The sequence below is a fragment of the Helobdella robusta genome, assembly GCF_000326865.2.
Source record: "Helobdella robusta unplaced genomic scaffold HELROscaffold_46, whole genome shotgun sequence".
NCBI classification, from domain to species: domain Eukaryota; kingdom Metazoa; phylum Annelida; class Clitellata; order Rhynchobdellida; family Glossiphoniidae; genus Helobdella; species Helobdella robusta.
In genome coordinates, this window is record NW_008705138.1 from 269977 (window position 1) to 283907 (window position 13931).

Consider the following 13931-nt stretch of genomic DNA (forward strand, 5'->3'; position numbering starts at 1 on the left):
GAGCAGATTGGCGTTGGTCGGCAATTGCTGTATAAGATATTTCCTGGCAAATTTGTAGAGAGTTTCTGAAACCAAATCTAATTGTTTTGACCAGTGTGTTGTTCGCGATTATAATAATAATAATAATAATAATAATAATAATAATAATAATAATAATAATACTTACATAGATACATACATACGTACATATTCTGGTAGTTAATAACAAACATCAAGAATTGTTGCTAGTGTATTGTACGTTAATGCAATGATCAACCAACATCCATTCGTATCATCTAGGTAACAATTGTGGAAGACTAGAAGCAATAACAAGTAATACGAGTAAAATTAGTTAATTCAACAAACAAATTGAGAAACATTACAACAAAAGTGGAGAACCGTAAAGTCATTACAGCACAACGTCGTAATATGGTAAAGAACGTTAAAGCTAAGTATAATATGTGACATTATTGACGTAATCCCAACTGCCTGTACGCACCCATTTGCCGTACTGGTTTTTAATGTAGCAAGCTATGTAATGGCCGTACCAATCGGAATAATCTCCTCCACAGTGTTCACCTGTTCTGCACGTCAGTGTGTCTGTGAACTAAAATTGATAAGAATGAACTTTAACTTGAGGAAATAGTTCAAAAATATTATTCAGTTTGATCAATTTTGTTTTACGAGTTTTCATCGTTCATTTCATATGTTCCCTCATTTTATCGTTTGTTTTTTTCTTAGCCTGTTGTTTCAATTTTTGCGTACGTCAGTCAGGGTTTGATTTAGATAAAAAAAAATTAATTTATTACTTAGTGTTAAAACGGAAAATTTGCACAATATTTTCAAATAGTTCAACTAATAGAAATAAATAAAATATAGAAACATTTTTTAGGAATTGCAGCCATAAGCAAATAATAACTAACAAATCGGTTAAAGAAATTAAAAAAATATTGGAAAAAAGATGTACTAACTTTACATTTACAATTAGAACATGTTTCATCATTGCAGCCAGGCTTGCATGGTTTTTCTTCTATATATGCGGCAAGCGTATATGGAGTAAATAACAACATTTAAAATACCGCAAGTTTTGTTCACGTTATTCAAAAATTAGACAGCATAACATATCAGTGGTAGTGATGGATCCCAGTTTGATAGAGATCACCGTTAATAAAATATAATGCTAATTAATAGTGAAAAATTAATAATACAACAATTTATATGATGTCAGTCACAGAGCTTCTCAAGTTTTCTAATTTTTAAGATCCTAAGCCTAAGAGATTTTATATTTGGTAGTCCTGGCGACTGGTCGTTCCAAACCTGTGCAGCTGCATGACGAGTACCTCGGCTCAAAAAAGTTGGTTTAGCAGTGGGAATACTAAAAGATGGGACGTAGAAGAAGGGTGATTTTTAAAAGTTATCACAATTACTCAGATTATTTACATTATTTTGTGGGGCATTAATGTTTAGTAACTTGGCCAAAACCTGCAGTGGCAAACAGGTTAAATGCGACACTGCTATTGCTGACCACCTGTTGGAAGTCATCTAGTGAAAGTCACAAAACCCACAGATCGTAAAATGACCAAAATTGTGAAAACCATTTGAAATTTCATTTATATAGAATTATTAAGTATTCTTAACTCGGAAAAATATTCATGAAAAATTTATCTATAATAAACAAAAAAAAGATTTATTATTATTAATATTTACTACTAATAATAATAAAATGGAATTATTTTTACCATAATTCCACCAATCAGTGTAAGCGAAGTTTTCATAAATACTACTATTCCTCTTATTTCTGGTTCCAGTGTAGCAAGCACGACCAATAAAAATATTTTCGCCAATTTTTTTCAAAAGTACAAAATTCATCATTGCGGCATGTCAGGTCTGTGTGCTGTATAATTCAAAAATAAATATATAAAAATATATTATTTATTAATTATTCATTTATTGATTCAATCATTAATTTACTCACTCACTCACACACTCACTCACTCACTCACTCACTCACTCACTCACTCATTCACTCACTCACTCACTCACTCACTCACTCACTCACTCACTCACTCACACACAATCATTCATCAGAGAAAAATGTCAACTTCAGCAAATAACTCAAATAATAATAGATAACTGACCTCATCACACTTGCAAGGATAGCAGCCATATTCCCTGCTAGGACAGTTTTGTGAGCAAGGTGATGGCCTTCTGTAAATCACCGTCGAGTTTTTATTTTAAATTTAAAAGTTTTATTTTTTCTCGACGATAAACATGTCACAAAAAATAGGATTGCATTTATTATTATTAAACAGATAATTTATCAAATGTTAATAACAAAAAAGGCCATAATTATCAACCAACTAAACAATAATTAACAAATAAAATAAACAAACCATTGATAAAATTTCAAAAATTAAACAAAAAAATGAAAAATGTTTGTTAAAGAAAGTTTTGTATTACAAATGTCTAACCCTCAGCATCTAAAGGAACCACACTGATCAGCACAAGGATGGCGACGAGATGGTTCATCGTTAAGATGAAGTTATATCAAGTACTTAATATTTGTATAATTTATTTCAAGAATAAAATTAATTCTTTAATTATGGAATATTTGTATTAAAAAATGGTAAGAAAAAAATTGCAAATTGAGAATTTTATATCAACTTTATATCCGTATTTAAAAAAAAAGTTAAACACACACAACATACCACACACACAGACACACACATACACACAACACATAACACACATAGACACAAAAACAGGGATGAAAAAACATAACAATGATGAAAATTAGTGATAAGCAAAAATGAAATGTGGGCGTGAAAGTGTTTGTATGTGTGTGTATGTTTTATTATGTGTGTGTTGTTGTGTTGTGCGTAGAGTTAACAAGCACACACACACACACACACACACACACACACACACACACGCACACACACACACATACACGTCGTTGTTGTTGTTGATGTTGATGATGATGTTTTTTCTACTTTGAATTCATAATTTGAATAGTCAATTTTTGTCGCAACTCTGTGCAATAATTAGAATTTTTGAAAACAAATGCAAATTGTTATGATGATGACGACGATGACGATGATGTTGTTTGATTAAGATGATGATGATGTTTATAAACCAGATTCTGCACAGTTGTCTGCATTTTTTAATGAGCCTATATTAGTGTCAGAAAAAGCAACAGAACTTAGTTTTCGTATGTTTATTGACCGTTGATTTCAACTTTGACATTGAAAGGGCTAACGAAAATCACAGGTGACATTTACAGGTCGCGTAACAAATTAAGTCAAGATTCAATGTTATTATTATACTAATCCTTATGCTATGTCTACTTAATATATGGTAATGTTTTGTGGGGATCTAAGTGCAGTTATTTGATAAATAAGTTGACAATAGCCTAAAAATATTTTTAAGAGTGTGCTTTTTGATGAAGCTTTTAAACCACACTGATTGTTTATATAAGTTACATAGGATTTTCAGTATCGAGCAAATAAATATTTATCTAACATTGACGATCATTTATAAAATATTGAACGATGAAAATTATAAATCAATCAAATCCCTCGTAAATGTTTTATCTAGCACATGACAACAAGGTGCTGTTAGTGTATCGAATAGTAGAGCTGAGTTAGGTAACAGAAATTGGGCTGTGAGAAAAAGTAAGGTATGGAATTTTATGGGTTTATATAAAAGGTGTTTTGTTAATTATAAAAATTTCAAAATTTTGAAAGACAGATTTTTCATTACTTAATATCATTTTTATTTTTGTTTTATTTGCCAGTATTTTGAAAAATTTTCTTTCAATAGCTTAATATTATATTACTGTCTTTTTGAGTAACCATTATTATACAATTTATTTTTCACACGATGTAATGTTGAATAAAGAGGTTTATATAAACAATTTTTGTTATCGTTATTTTTTGTCGCGGATTTTGTTATCATAAACTGTTTATTAGTCGAAATTTTAATTCTGTTCCAATCTTGATTAGCTCATTAATGTTATATGTTGCACAGTTTTAGTTAAGGTGGTCTGCACATACATTAATTATTTTGATCTGCTGTGCTTTTGTCAAATATATACCGAAGAAAAATTCACTCTGATCTTGGTTATATTAAAATTGGATTATCAATAAACTCAAAATTTACGTCTTTCTTCAACGACAAATTAGGCAAGGTGAGAGACAGCTTTGATATCAAAGTTCAATCTAACTCTTATAATTGCAAATCAAATTTCAAAAATTTATTGGCTTCGTTTTCAGATGATTTTTGCTACATATATCCATGCATACATACGATACGATACGATCTTATATTTACTCAAAAAAATGATGCTAGAATTACCGTAAAAAAGCTCATAGAGAGCTCATCTAGCCCAGTCACCTGAACCCAAATGTAAACAAATTACCGTATGTCAAACAGAAGTGAGAAATTTGAATTAAATAAAGCTGTATCACGTTTTTTACACATTTCTTCGTTCATTAAAACTTAACGAAAACGATTTTAAATTTCTTTTGAACATAGCAAGTGGTAGTGTTTTATTGCATGAAAAATCATTTTTTAAAATGTCATTCCAAATCCTTGGTCCTCTACAGGCAACATGAGCATGCAACAAATTTAATCTCAATTTGCTGGTCATCGGATAATTGACACGTCTAGGGCTGTTGGCTATTTTAGTCTAAGTCTAGAAAGTTATTAGTAGAGCAGAGCAAGCTTCGTATTGGTTGTGGCTTAATAGAAAAAAAGAAGAGTTGGCTATATTAGCAAGCCAGGGCTACAGTGATTTCGTAAAGAAATATAAAGCTGAATTTTGTATAAATAGCAAAACAACACAGCTGAAAAATCAATAGTCATCGAGAAGCATTTGAGAGATCAACGAACGTGGCCCGGTCCCCCGAGAATGTAAAGAGGTTGTTCAGGGCTGATACATTTGTGAACGGGGATTTCTAAGCGAAGTTCTCACATACATATATATACATACACTCATACTATTAAAATTAGGCTGGGAATTTATTACTGTAAATAAATCACAGTGCAGATTCAAATTTTTGAAACATTATGAAACTAGTAATCATATTTTTTGAATGTTGTAAAGAGTCACACCAACTAATAACGTTCAGCTCGATACGGTAGGGTACGTCTGCCTTAGTACAACATGCGTACGTTCCGGCGTTTTCATTTTAACGTTATATATCGCTAGGAACTTGTTCTCATCCAGTCTGACTCTGTTTAATTATTATTATTACTAGTTAGCAAGCAATAATTTTAAAACCAATTTCGCAATTTCGATATTTTTTTTTTCTATACTTTAATCGCATATCATTGCGTATTATCTAAAATGATAATTTAGAAAGAAGGTTATTGTTTCAACTCAAAATGTTCACAAAATTATAACAACTTATTGACAAATATCAATTATCTAATTATTTTATTATTGTTAAATATTTAATTATTTTTTTATCCTTAAAAATGTGTTAGTGAGTTGGCAAAACAATTTTTACTTGGCATTTAGATGGCGTGATAGTGTAAAGGGTAATGGCGCCTGGCCTGCAGGGGCGGATCTAACGCTTAGCAGACTGAGCAGCTGTTTGGGGTCCCGGACGGCCAATAGGCCCTATGTGAATAGTATTTTTTTTAAAATATAATTTAAATAAATTTTCAAATAAAATAGATTTGCAAATTGTTATGATGATGAGGATGATGAAGCAGATGATAATGCATATAACGATGATGGTGATGTCAATTTGTTTATCTAAATGATGTAAAAATGAAACATCCATTTTTTTTTTAAATTATTTTTCATAAATGCACATTAACAACGACATTAACAACGTGGTTTTTTGCTCAAACAATATGCAAATTAATAAAATGAAACAATAATTTATATAAATTATTATCACGAAATAGTATTAATGTTTAAAACGTAAATAACAAATAAAATAAAATTTCAAATCTACGACATCAATGATGAAATCTTATATTACAATAACAACCATTATAATTAACGCCTAGCCGAATCAATATTCATAGAACAAAATCATCTAATAAAAAATATTCAAGAATTCTTCCTGCCAATAAATATGGAAATAGAGGAAAACACGTAAAAGTGTTATGTTAAACGATGTTGAAGATTGTAAAACTAAGTATCCACTTTAAACAAATAAGTAATCAACGAAGTAGAGTAGAAGCACAGTAAATATATATTTGAGCATCTGGGCATAAACACGACATATCAGTTTTAACGAAAAGTTAAATTAGAAGTTAACTAACGCCGAACGTGCTGTGATTTTTATCAATAATTTAACATTTAACATTTTATTTCACCAAATCAAAGAAAACAAAATCAATGAAATGAAATAATCTGGAAACCAAAAAAGATTGTTCTCGTAACGGTCACCAGTTACATATTAAAGAACAACGTATTCATATCATATCTAACAACGACTCTTTATTATTATTATTATTATTCACAAGCACAAAAGTAGACATGAACTTGTATCAGTGCCTCAATTATAAAAGCATATTTAAACAGACCAAAAATATAACTGTGAAAATCATTCACTGACAATTTAAACAGAAAGGAAAAGAAAGAAAATCTAAAACTAAAAAATATCAGTATCTTTCAAAGTTCACCATATATATATTAATATATATATTATATATTAATATTATATATATATACAATATTTTATAAATTCTACCGAATGTTTGGCGTTAATATGTTTGTAGTTCGTTTTTTCGATTTTTCTCACTAAAGTTTTTTGGTGAACGTTTAGTTTATTAAAATTCAAAATAAACTTATTATTCGAATTCATGCTGCAAATAAGGCCATATTTCGATTCCGAATGAATCATCAGTGCTCCTTGCTGTATATATACAGAGGCGTCATTTGGGGGGAGGCAGGGGGGCAATTGCCCCCCCCCCTAGAAATCAAAATTTTAAATTTTTGCTGTACGAAATTATTATGACAAAATTGCAAACACTATAAAATAATTATATAAAATTATATAATTTATTATAATTATATATACAAAATATTGTGCTTTTTGAATTTTTAAATGTCAAGCGCTATACAATTTATTTCATTTGTTCCTACAATAATTCATGTTCTGTTTTAAATTATAAAAGTGTTAATTTTAAATTCTTTGTAAAAAGGATATATATAGGATATATAATTTCGTAATTTTAAAACTATAAAAATTTTGAAATTTTAAAAACTTTAAAAATGTATAATTTATTATAATGTTGCACTGACGAGACTAGGTAGTGGAAATAGTACTATATGCATACATGTAGATAATGACATCTTTTGTAAATAGGAATTTTGTTAATAGCATTAACAAGTTAAGTTTAGTAGATCGGAGAATTATTCGAAGAATCGAGAAACTATCATATAGATTGAGTACTGTAAGAAACGCTGTGATCTTTATTAATAATATATATATATATATTATTAATATATATATATATATATATATATATATATATATTAATATTATATTTTATATAATTTATATATATTATTAATATATATATATATATATATATATATATATGTATATGTATATATATATATATATATATGTTACATGCTAAGTCATAGACCACATAAGTTCGCCCCCCCCCAACCAAAATCTGAAATGACGCCCCTGTATATATAGGGAAATATTGACTTTGTCAAGATGAACTTTGACGTTGTAAAAATTAACTTTGGTGTTGTAAAGTTGAACTTTGATGCGAATTAGGTGTTAGGTTTCAAAGAAGATGACCAGCCGGTAATAGATTTTTAAGTTAAAAAAAATAATTTTGTTAAAATTCAAAATGTTACATTTCTACATAAAATAATTTCTATGCTTCTTCCTAGCCTTTCTTTGTTATCTCGCTTCCTGCTGAGAAGTTCGCATTCCGTTTTTACTTAGCATTCGTGTTCTTGGTCGATAAAAAAGTTCTTGTTATTGTATTATTTTTATTTTGTTTGTTATATAATATTAGTTTTATGGAAAAATCTGAAGTTCAAGAGTTAGTTTGGAAAAACAGCGAAAGGTTAAAGTTTGTTAAAAATTGTGGAAAAAGCAAAGTATGGGAACATTTTCTAATTGTTAATATCCATGATGCTGTATCTGTATTTTGGGCACAAAAATCAACTATATGGCCAAAGCTTAATCATGCTGCCAAATCTTTGATGTGTATACCCGCCTCCAGTACTTCTTCAGAGAGGGCATTTTCTTTTGCTGGTAAGACAATTGATAATGATAGAAGATGTCAACTCTCTCCAGATAATATTGACAGACTACTTTTTTTTACATGGATTACATGGCTGAATTTGGATTTTGCAGGTTTTTTAAATTTAGTTACGTTTTATTTCATAAATTAATTTATATATTTAGTGGTTTTTTAATAGTTTTGCAATAAAATAGTATGTGCATTTATGGTAAGTAGTTGTCTTCTGATATTTAAAATGTTTGAAAATGAACTGGGATGAAAATCATTTGAATGGGGATGGAAATGATTTGAACGGGGGATGGAACGGGGATGGAAATCATTTGGATGGGGATGGAACGGGGTTGGAACTGATTCCATGGGGACGGAACGGGGATGGTTTGAATTTCTGTCCCCGTGCAGGTCTCTATTACATTATTAACATACCTAGTTTACGACGTGAACTTTTTTTACGATCGTTTGAATAATTATAAAAATAGTTTAGTAATATTTTTCTTTCTCTCTCTCTTTCTCTCCATATATATATATATATATATATATATATATTTATATATATATATATAAAAGATTACAGGCTTTAAAATTGAATAATATTCTTTCGATTTTATTTTAACTTGCACATCTTAGTTCACAAAGAAATGGACTCTTTGAAAGGAGTATCAGAAACCATGACGTTCAGACAACTGGCTAAGATACGTTAGTGCTGACTTGTGAATAAGTTTATGCCAATTAACATTTGCTTAGATTATATTTGTAATAATTAATAATTGTTCAAAGTGATTTAGTAAGATTAAACGTTTTTTTGAATGTGTTCATCAACGCACTAGTGATTATTAATTATAACAAATTATGAATATCTATAATTATATTTTTTTAAGTTACAAAACAAACAATTTACAAGAATAATCAATAAACTGTAGTATAATAGATACTTATATCTATGCATATACACATTTTTCGAATATTAAAGAGATGCTAGACAGCCTAAATAGTTAATTGCCATATGAAAAAATTATTTCAACATTAAATTTAATTAGTGACTAAAGTTTATTATAGATTGAACCAATTAATTCAATTAAAATCTGGAACACGGATGGAATACCAAATGGCCGATGATAAATGTCAACAGTTATAATCAGAATTGTTGAGTTGCTGGCATACTGTAATAAGTAATTTTCTTCATAAATAAATTTCAGTCATCCGATCATATATGAGATTTAAAGATTTTGAATTGGAATTTTTTTATAAGATCAATAAAATTGCACAAAACAATAGTGCAATGTTAGCAATAAAACTATTAACAAGACAAAATTGAAAAAATATAACATTTTTTATGACATATTTACTCACGCATGTGGCATGCTGATTGTAATTTCTTCTGAATTTTTTTTTCAAAATTCTTTCTATATGGCAAAAGTTATTTGATAAATATACTAAGTGGAAATATAATAACTCAACTTCCCTTGTTTTATCTCTCATTCTCTTTCTTTCTCTTTTAACCTCAGCAATCAATCAGACTGTAATATCATATTCGCTGAAAATGCAGAGAGGAAGGAAGCATTTCTGCTCATCCCAACCGAAGTATTATATAATAAAGGTACCAAAAACAAAGAGAAAATTTATAAAACGAATAGGAATAAAGTTTTGTAAACAAATGTGTTTTGTTAAACCATACATTATCTTTTACTGATGTTTGTGTTGTTCAAGACCAAACTTCGTTATTTTCTAAAATCTACTTTTTTATTTCACGATTTACGTGTTATCATCTATGTGTTTCATCTTTCTGTTTCTGTTTTGACGCTCTTGTACATTTTTGAAGCAATGCCTAAAATCAGTTAAACCGCTTCCAAAGTGTGGCTTAAAAATGTGGTTTAATTCTTTGCTAAGTTTAGGCCTAAGCCTTTCCAAAGTAGTTTTAAAACTCTGCGCAAAACTATGATTTTCGATTTGGGCAATTTCCATGCATTTTCAATGAAGTATTTGACATGGATGCAGAATCCAAAAAAAGTTGACTGACGGTTGTGGTCAGGTTTGGAATTATCGTCTCCTTTTTAAGTATATAGTGTAACGAATGTATTCTGGAACATCACATCTATGAGATTCTATATGTTTATTTGTCATTTAATTTATATATTAAAATGTATTCGAGATTGCGAATCAAAAAAAGTCTATATTTTAACGTTATTAAATTGCAAAAACATGAACATTTCCATAAGCATCAAATACTTAAAAATTGAAATGAGTAAAATTAATCATCTAGCAGACTGTAGCGAGAGAAAAAAAAACATTAAAATCAGATATTGCGTTTCAAATGCAGCTTGTCACATTATGTTTCACTTGAATACTTTTGACGTTTAAAAACTGGTTTGTTCTTTTTGTTCTTTTTCATCGTCGTCATCGTGATCGTTATCATCATCAATCATATTGGCTACCAATTTTATGTCACTTTCATCATTATCATCAATTATATTGGCCTCCAATTTTATGTCACTTTCATCATCATTAATCATATTGGCTACCAATTTCATGTCATTTTCATCTTGAGCATTTTGTACTGAGTTTTCACACTCGTCATCATCATAATAATCGTGATCATCATCGTCAACATCATCCTCGGAATCGTCATCATCACTAATCACATTGGCTGCCAGTTTTGTCACTTTCATCATCATCTTCAATTATATTGGCTGCCAATTTCATGTCACTTTCAGCATCATTAATCGTATTGGCTACCAATTTTATGTCACTTTCATATTGAGCATCATCATCGTGATCATAATTAATCATATTGGCCACAAATTTTATGTCACTTTCATCATCATTAATCATATTGGCTACAAATTTTATGTCACTTTCTTGAGCATTTTGTACTGAGATTTCTTCATTATCATCTTGATCATAATCATCGTGATCATAATCATCGTGATCATAATCATCGTGATCATAATCATCGTGATCATAACCATCGTGATCATCATCAATCACATTGGTTACCAATTTTATGTCACTTTCATCTTGAGCTTTTTGTTCTGTGTGTGGCTTATTTCCATCAGTTGCTAAGTTTATGGAACATGACTCACTATTATCATTTTCTAAAATCAAATTATTTTTCTTCACGGTGTTATCATTTCATAAATATACCATAAATATACCATTTATTTTCACAAAATAAGAAGTAAATATAAATTTTTCTCAAAGTAGTGTTAAATTTTTATATAACTATTTACAGATATGTACATAATTTACAATAGAAGCAAACGACCGCGCGTCGCTCATTTTCTAAAAAACTTCTCGAAATTGCTGAAATATTTCTTTAATTTATTTCCACTACCATACTTGTTGCAAGCATCATCACCGCCAGCACAAATATGTACCTTTGAGCTTTTAACATCATCAGTTTCAACATCACATGATGTTTGATTGTGTTCCAATCCCTTCAACAACTTATTCTCCTGGTTTGAATAATTTTTATTTGATTCCAAAAAGCTTTCATCTTCATTTTGTTGCAACAAATCATCTTCTTGTTCGTAACTATAAAGTCCTAACATCCTGAAAGGAGTTTGTGTTTCACGATTCCAGAGATTTTTTGATCGGCGATGGCAAGGAGGAAGAGAGCTGTTTTGGATCCCGTTTTTATCACCTTGTTCTGATTTGGAAAGTTTCTTTTTATTTTGTGTTTCTTTATTTTTTTCATTATTATTTCTACCGCTTGTCACCACGTTCTCGTTAAAAAGTTCTTCTTCTTTTTTCAGACTGTTTTTCCAATTTTTTCTGTATTGTTATTTGTCGCATCAATCTTTCCTGTTGTTGTTCAAATGTTTCTTTTCGATAAACTCGAACGTCTGGATGATGCTTTCTTGAAATGCAAGTAATTTTCCGAACGTCTTCTTGACTTTCTTTCAAAAGTGACTGTCTGATAGATCGAGTCATCCTTTTTCGTGAAGTCCTAGTAGTTGTACTCGTTGCCAAGATTTTTGACAGTGGTGTCTTTTGCTTCAAATCTGTATTGAGCATAGATGTCATTATCTTCAACGTATCTCGTGGCCATATTTTTCAATGATGTTTTTTCAATTAATGTTTAAAAAATTATTGATACGATACTGATCAGAAGTTGCAAATATGTATATAGAACTTGGAGCTGGTTATGCCATATTGAAAAAAACACCCTATTTATACATGCCCAGTAACAGGTAACCTATAAATTTTTTCACTTATTGATAAATCAAAGCATTCATTCATCAAAACAAAGTTAATGATTGTAAAGTTGATTCAATAAAATCAAAAGTTGAAAGGTCGATTTACTAGAGCCTTTGACAAATGATTAATTTAAAAATGGTCGTTAATAATAAATTAATTTGAACAGTCCTAAAGTGTTCGCTTCATAGATTCACTTATCGTAAAGTGGGTCCACTTAAAGTTGATACCTAACAAACAAATAAATCAAACCATTCAATTTATCCTTTGTTAAATTAAGGTAATTTATTTTAAAGTTGATCTAATAAAAAATATAAATAAGAGATATCCTTAATTTTCATTTGGTTGTTTATTGATATAATAGTTTCATCCGCTGATAGTGAACTTTATTAATTATTAAATCTAATCTGCGTTGATCATCCGTTTGTTAGGATGAAGTAGATTAAAATAAAGTTGGTCCAATGAAAAGAGAGAGTTGGCATATTTATTTTTATTAGGACGAATCATAATAAAACTAACTAATTAATTAATCTTTTTAATTAGTTAGTCCTTTGTTAAAAAATGACTTATCATAAAGTTTTAATAATTAAAATATTAGATGGCATATTTTAAAGAAATCTGAATAACGTAAAGTTGACTGATCTGTTTTTAATTGGACGTAAATAATCTATAAATCAAAGCAATCATTATTTTTTCATTTGTTAAAAGATCTTGTTGACCATTCCTCGATCCTTACACGTCAGGTCGCAAAGTTTCATGTCGCGATATTTGACATCGATTCAATGGTCCATTATTTCTAGAGTGAAAAGACAAGGTAATGATTTCTAATTAAAATTATTTTGCTATGATTTGGATTTTTTTCCCATATTTCAAATTGTCATAATCATTACTCATAAAAACACAAAGGTTAACGTGTTTTTGAGCAGTTACTATTTGGTGCTGCACTGAGAAGAAGCACGCACACACATGCATACGCAAAACATGCTATTTAAATTAATGTTAAAATGAACAATTATTTCAATCAGACATTTTGTTTTCTTCATTTAAAGTAGATATTAAAATAAATGTTGTTTGGGGTATAGAAGCAGGAGTCTGTACTAACCATATGGAGTTTTGGTTGAATAATATGTGACTGCATAAGTTTTTTCTTAACAAAGTTGAATACGCGCATACAACCCAGTATAAAATATTAAAAATAAAATGTGCTTTATAAAATGGTTTCATAAATTACTTACACAATAGTTAGCTTTTGAAGCTAACAACCATAATTAATCGATGATTACATTATTACCATACCTAGTTTACGACGTGAACTTTTTTACGATCGTTGGAATAATAATAAATATAGTATCATAATATTTTTCTTTTTCTCTTTATATATATATATAATAGATTACAGGCTTTAAAATTGAATTCTATTCTTTCGATTTTATTTTAACTTGTACATCTTAGTTTACAAAGAAATGGACTCTTTAAAAAGAATATTAGAAACCATGCCGTTCGCACAACTGGCTAAGATACGTTAG

The 13931-nt window shown here is 29.3% G+C and overlaps 2 protein-coding genes across 2 annotated transcripts; both read right to left on the minus strand.

The window, feature by feature from the left end:
* Window positions 1–427: 427 nt before the first annotated feature.
* On the minus strand, window positions 428–2508 carry HELRODRAFT_178122 (hypothetical protein; the record flags this gene model as incomplete). Its single annotated transcript, XM_009026264.1, has 4 exons — window positions 428–586; window positions 1297–1354; window positions 2118–2187; window positions 2451–2508. The coding sequence occupies 4 exons, from the start codon at window positions 2506–2508 to the stop codon at window positions 428–430; spliced, it is 345 nt and encodes a 114-aa protein (XP_009024512.1).
* An 8057-nt stretch (window positions 2509–10565) lies between these two features.
* HELRODRAFT_178123 (hypothetical protein) lies at window positions 10566–12259 on the minus strand (the record flags this gene model as incomplete). The annotated part of the gene is made up of 4 exons (XM_009026265.1): window positions 10566–10765; window positions 10851–11322; window positions 11586–11982; window positions 12171–12259. 4 exons carry the CDS (start codon window positions 12257–12259, stop codon window positions 10566–10568), a joined length of 1158 nt encoding a protein of 385 aa, XP_009024513.1.
* Between the last annotated feature and the right edge of the window lie 1672 nt (window positions 12260–13931).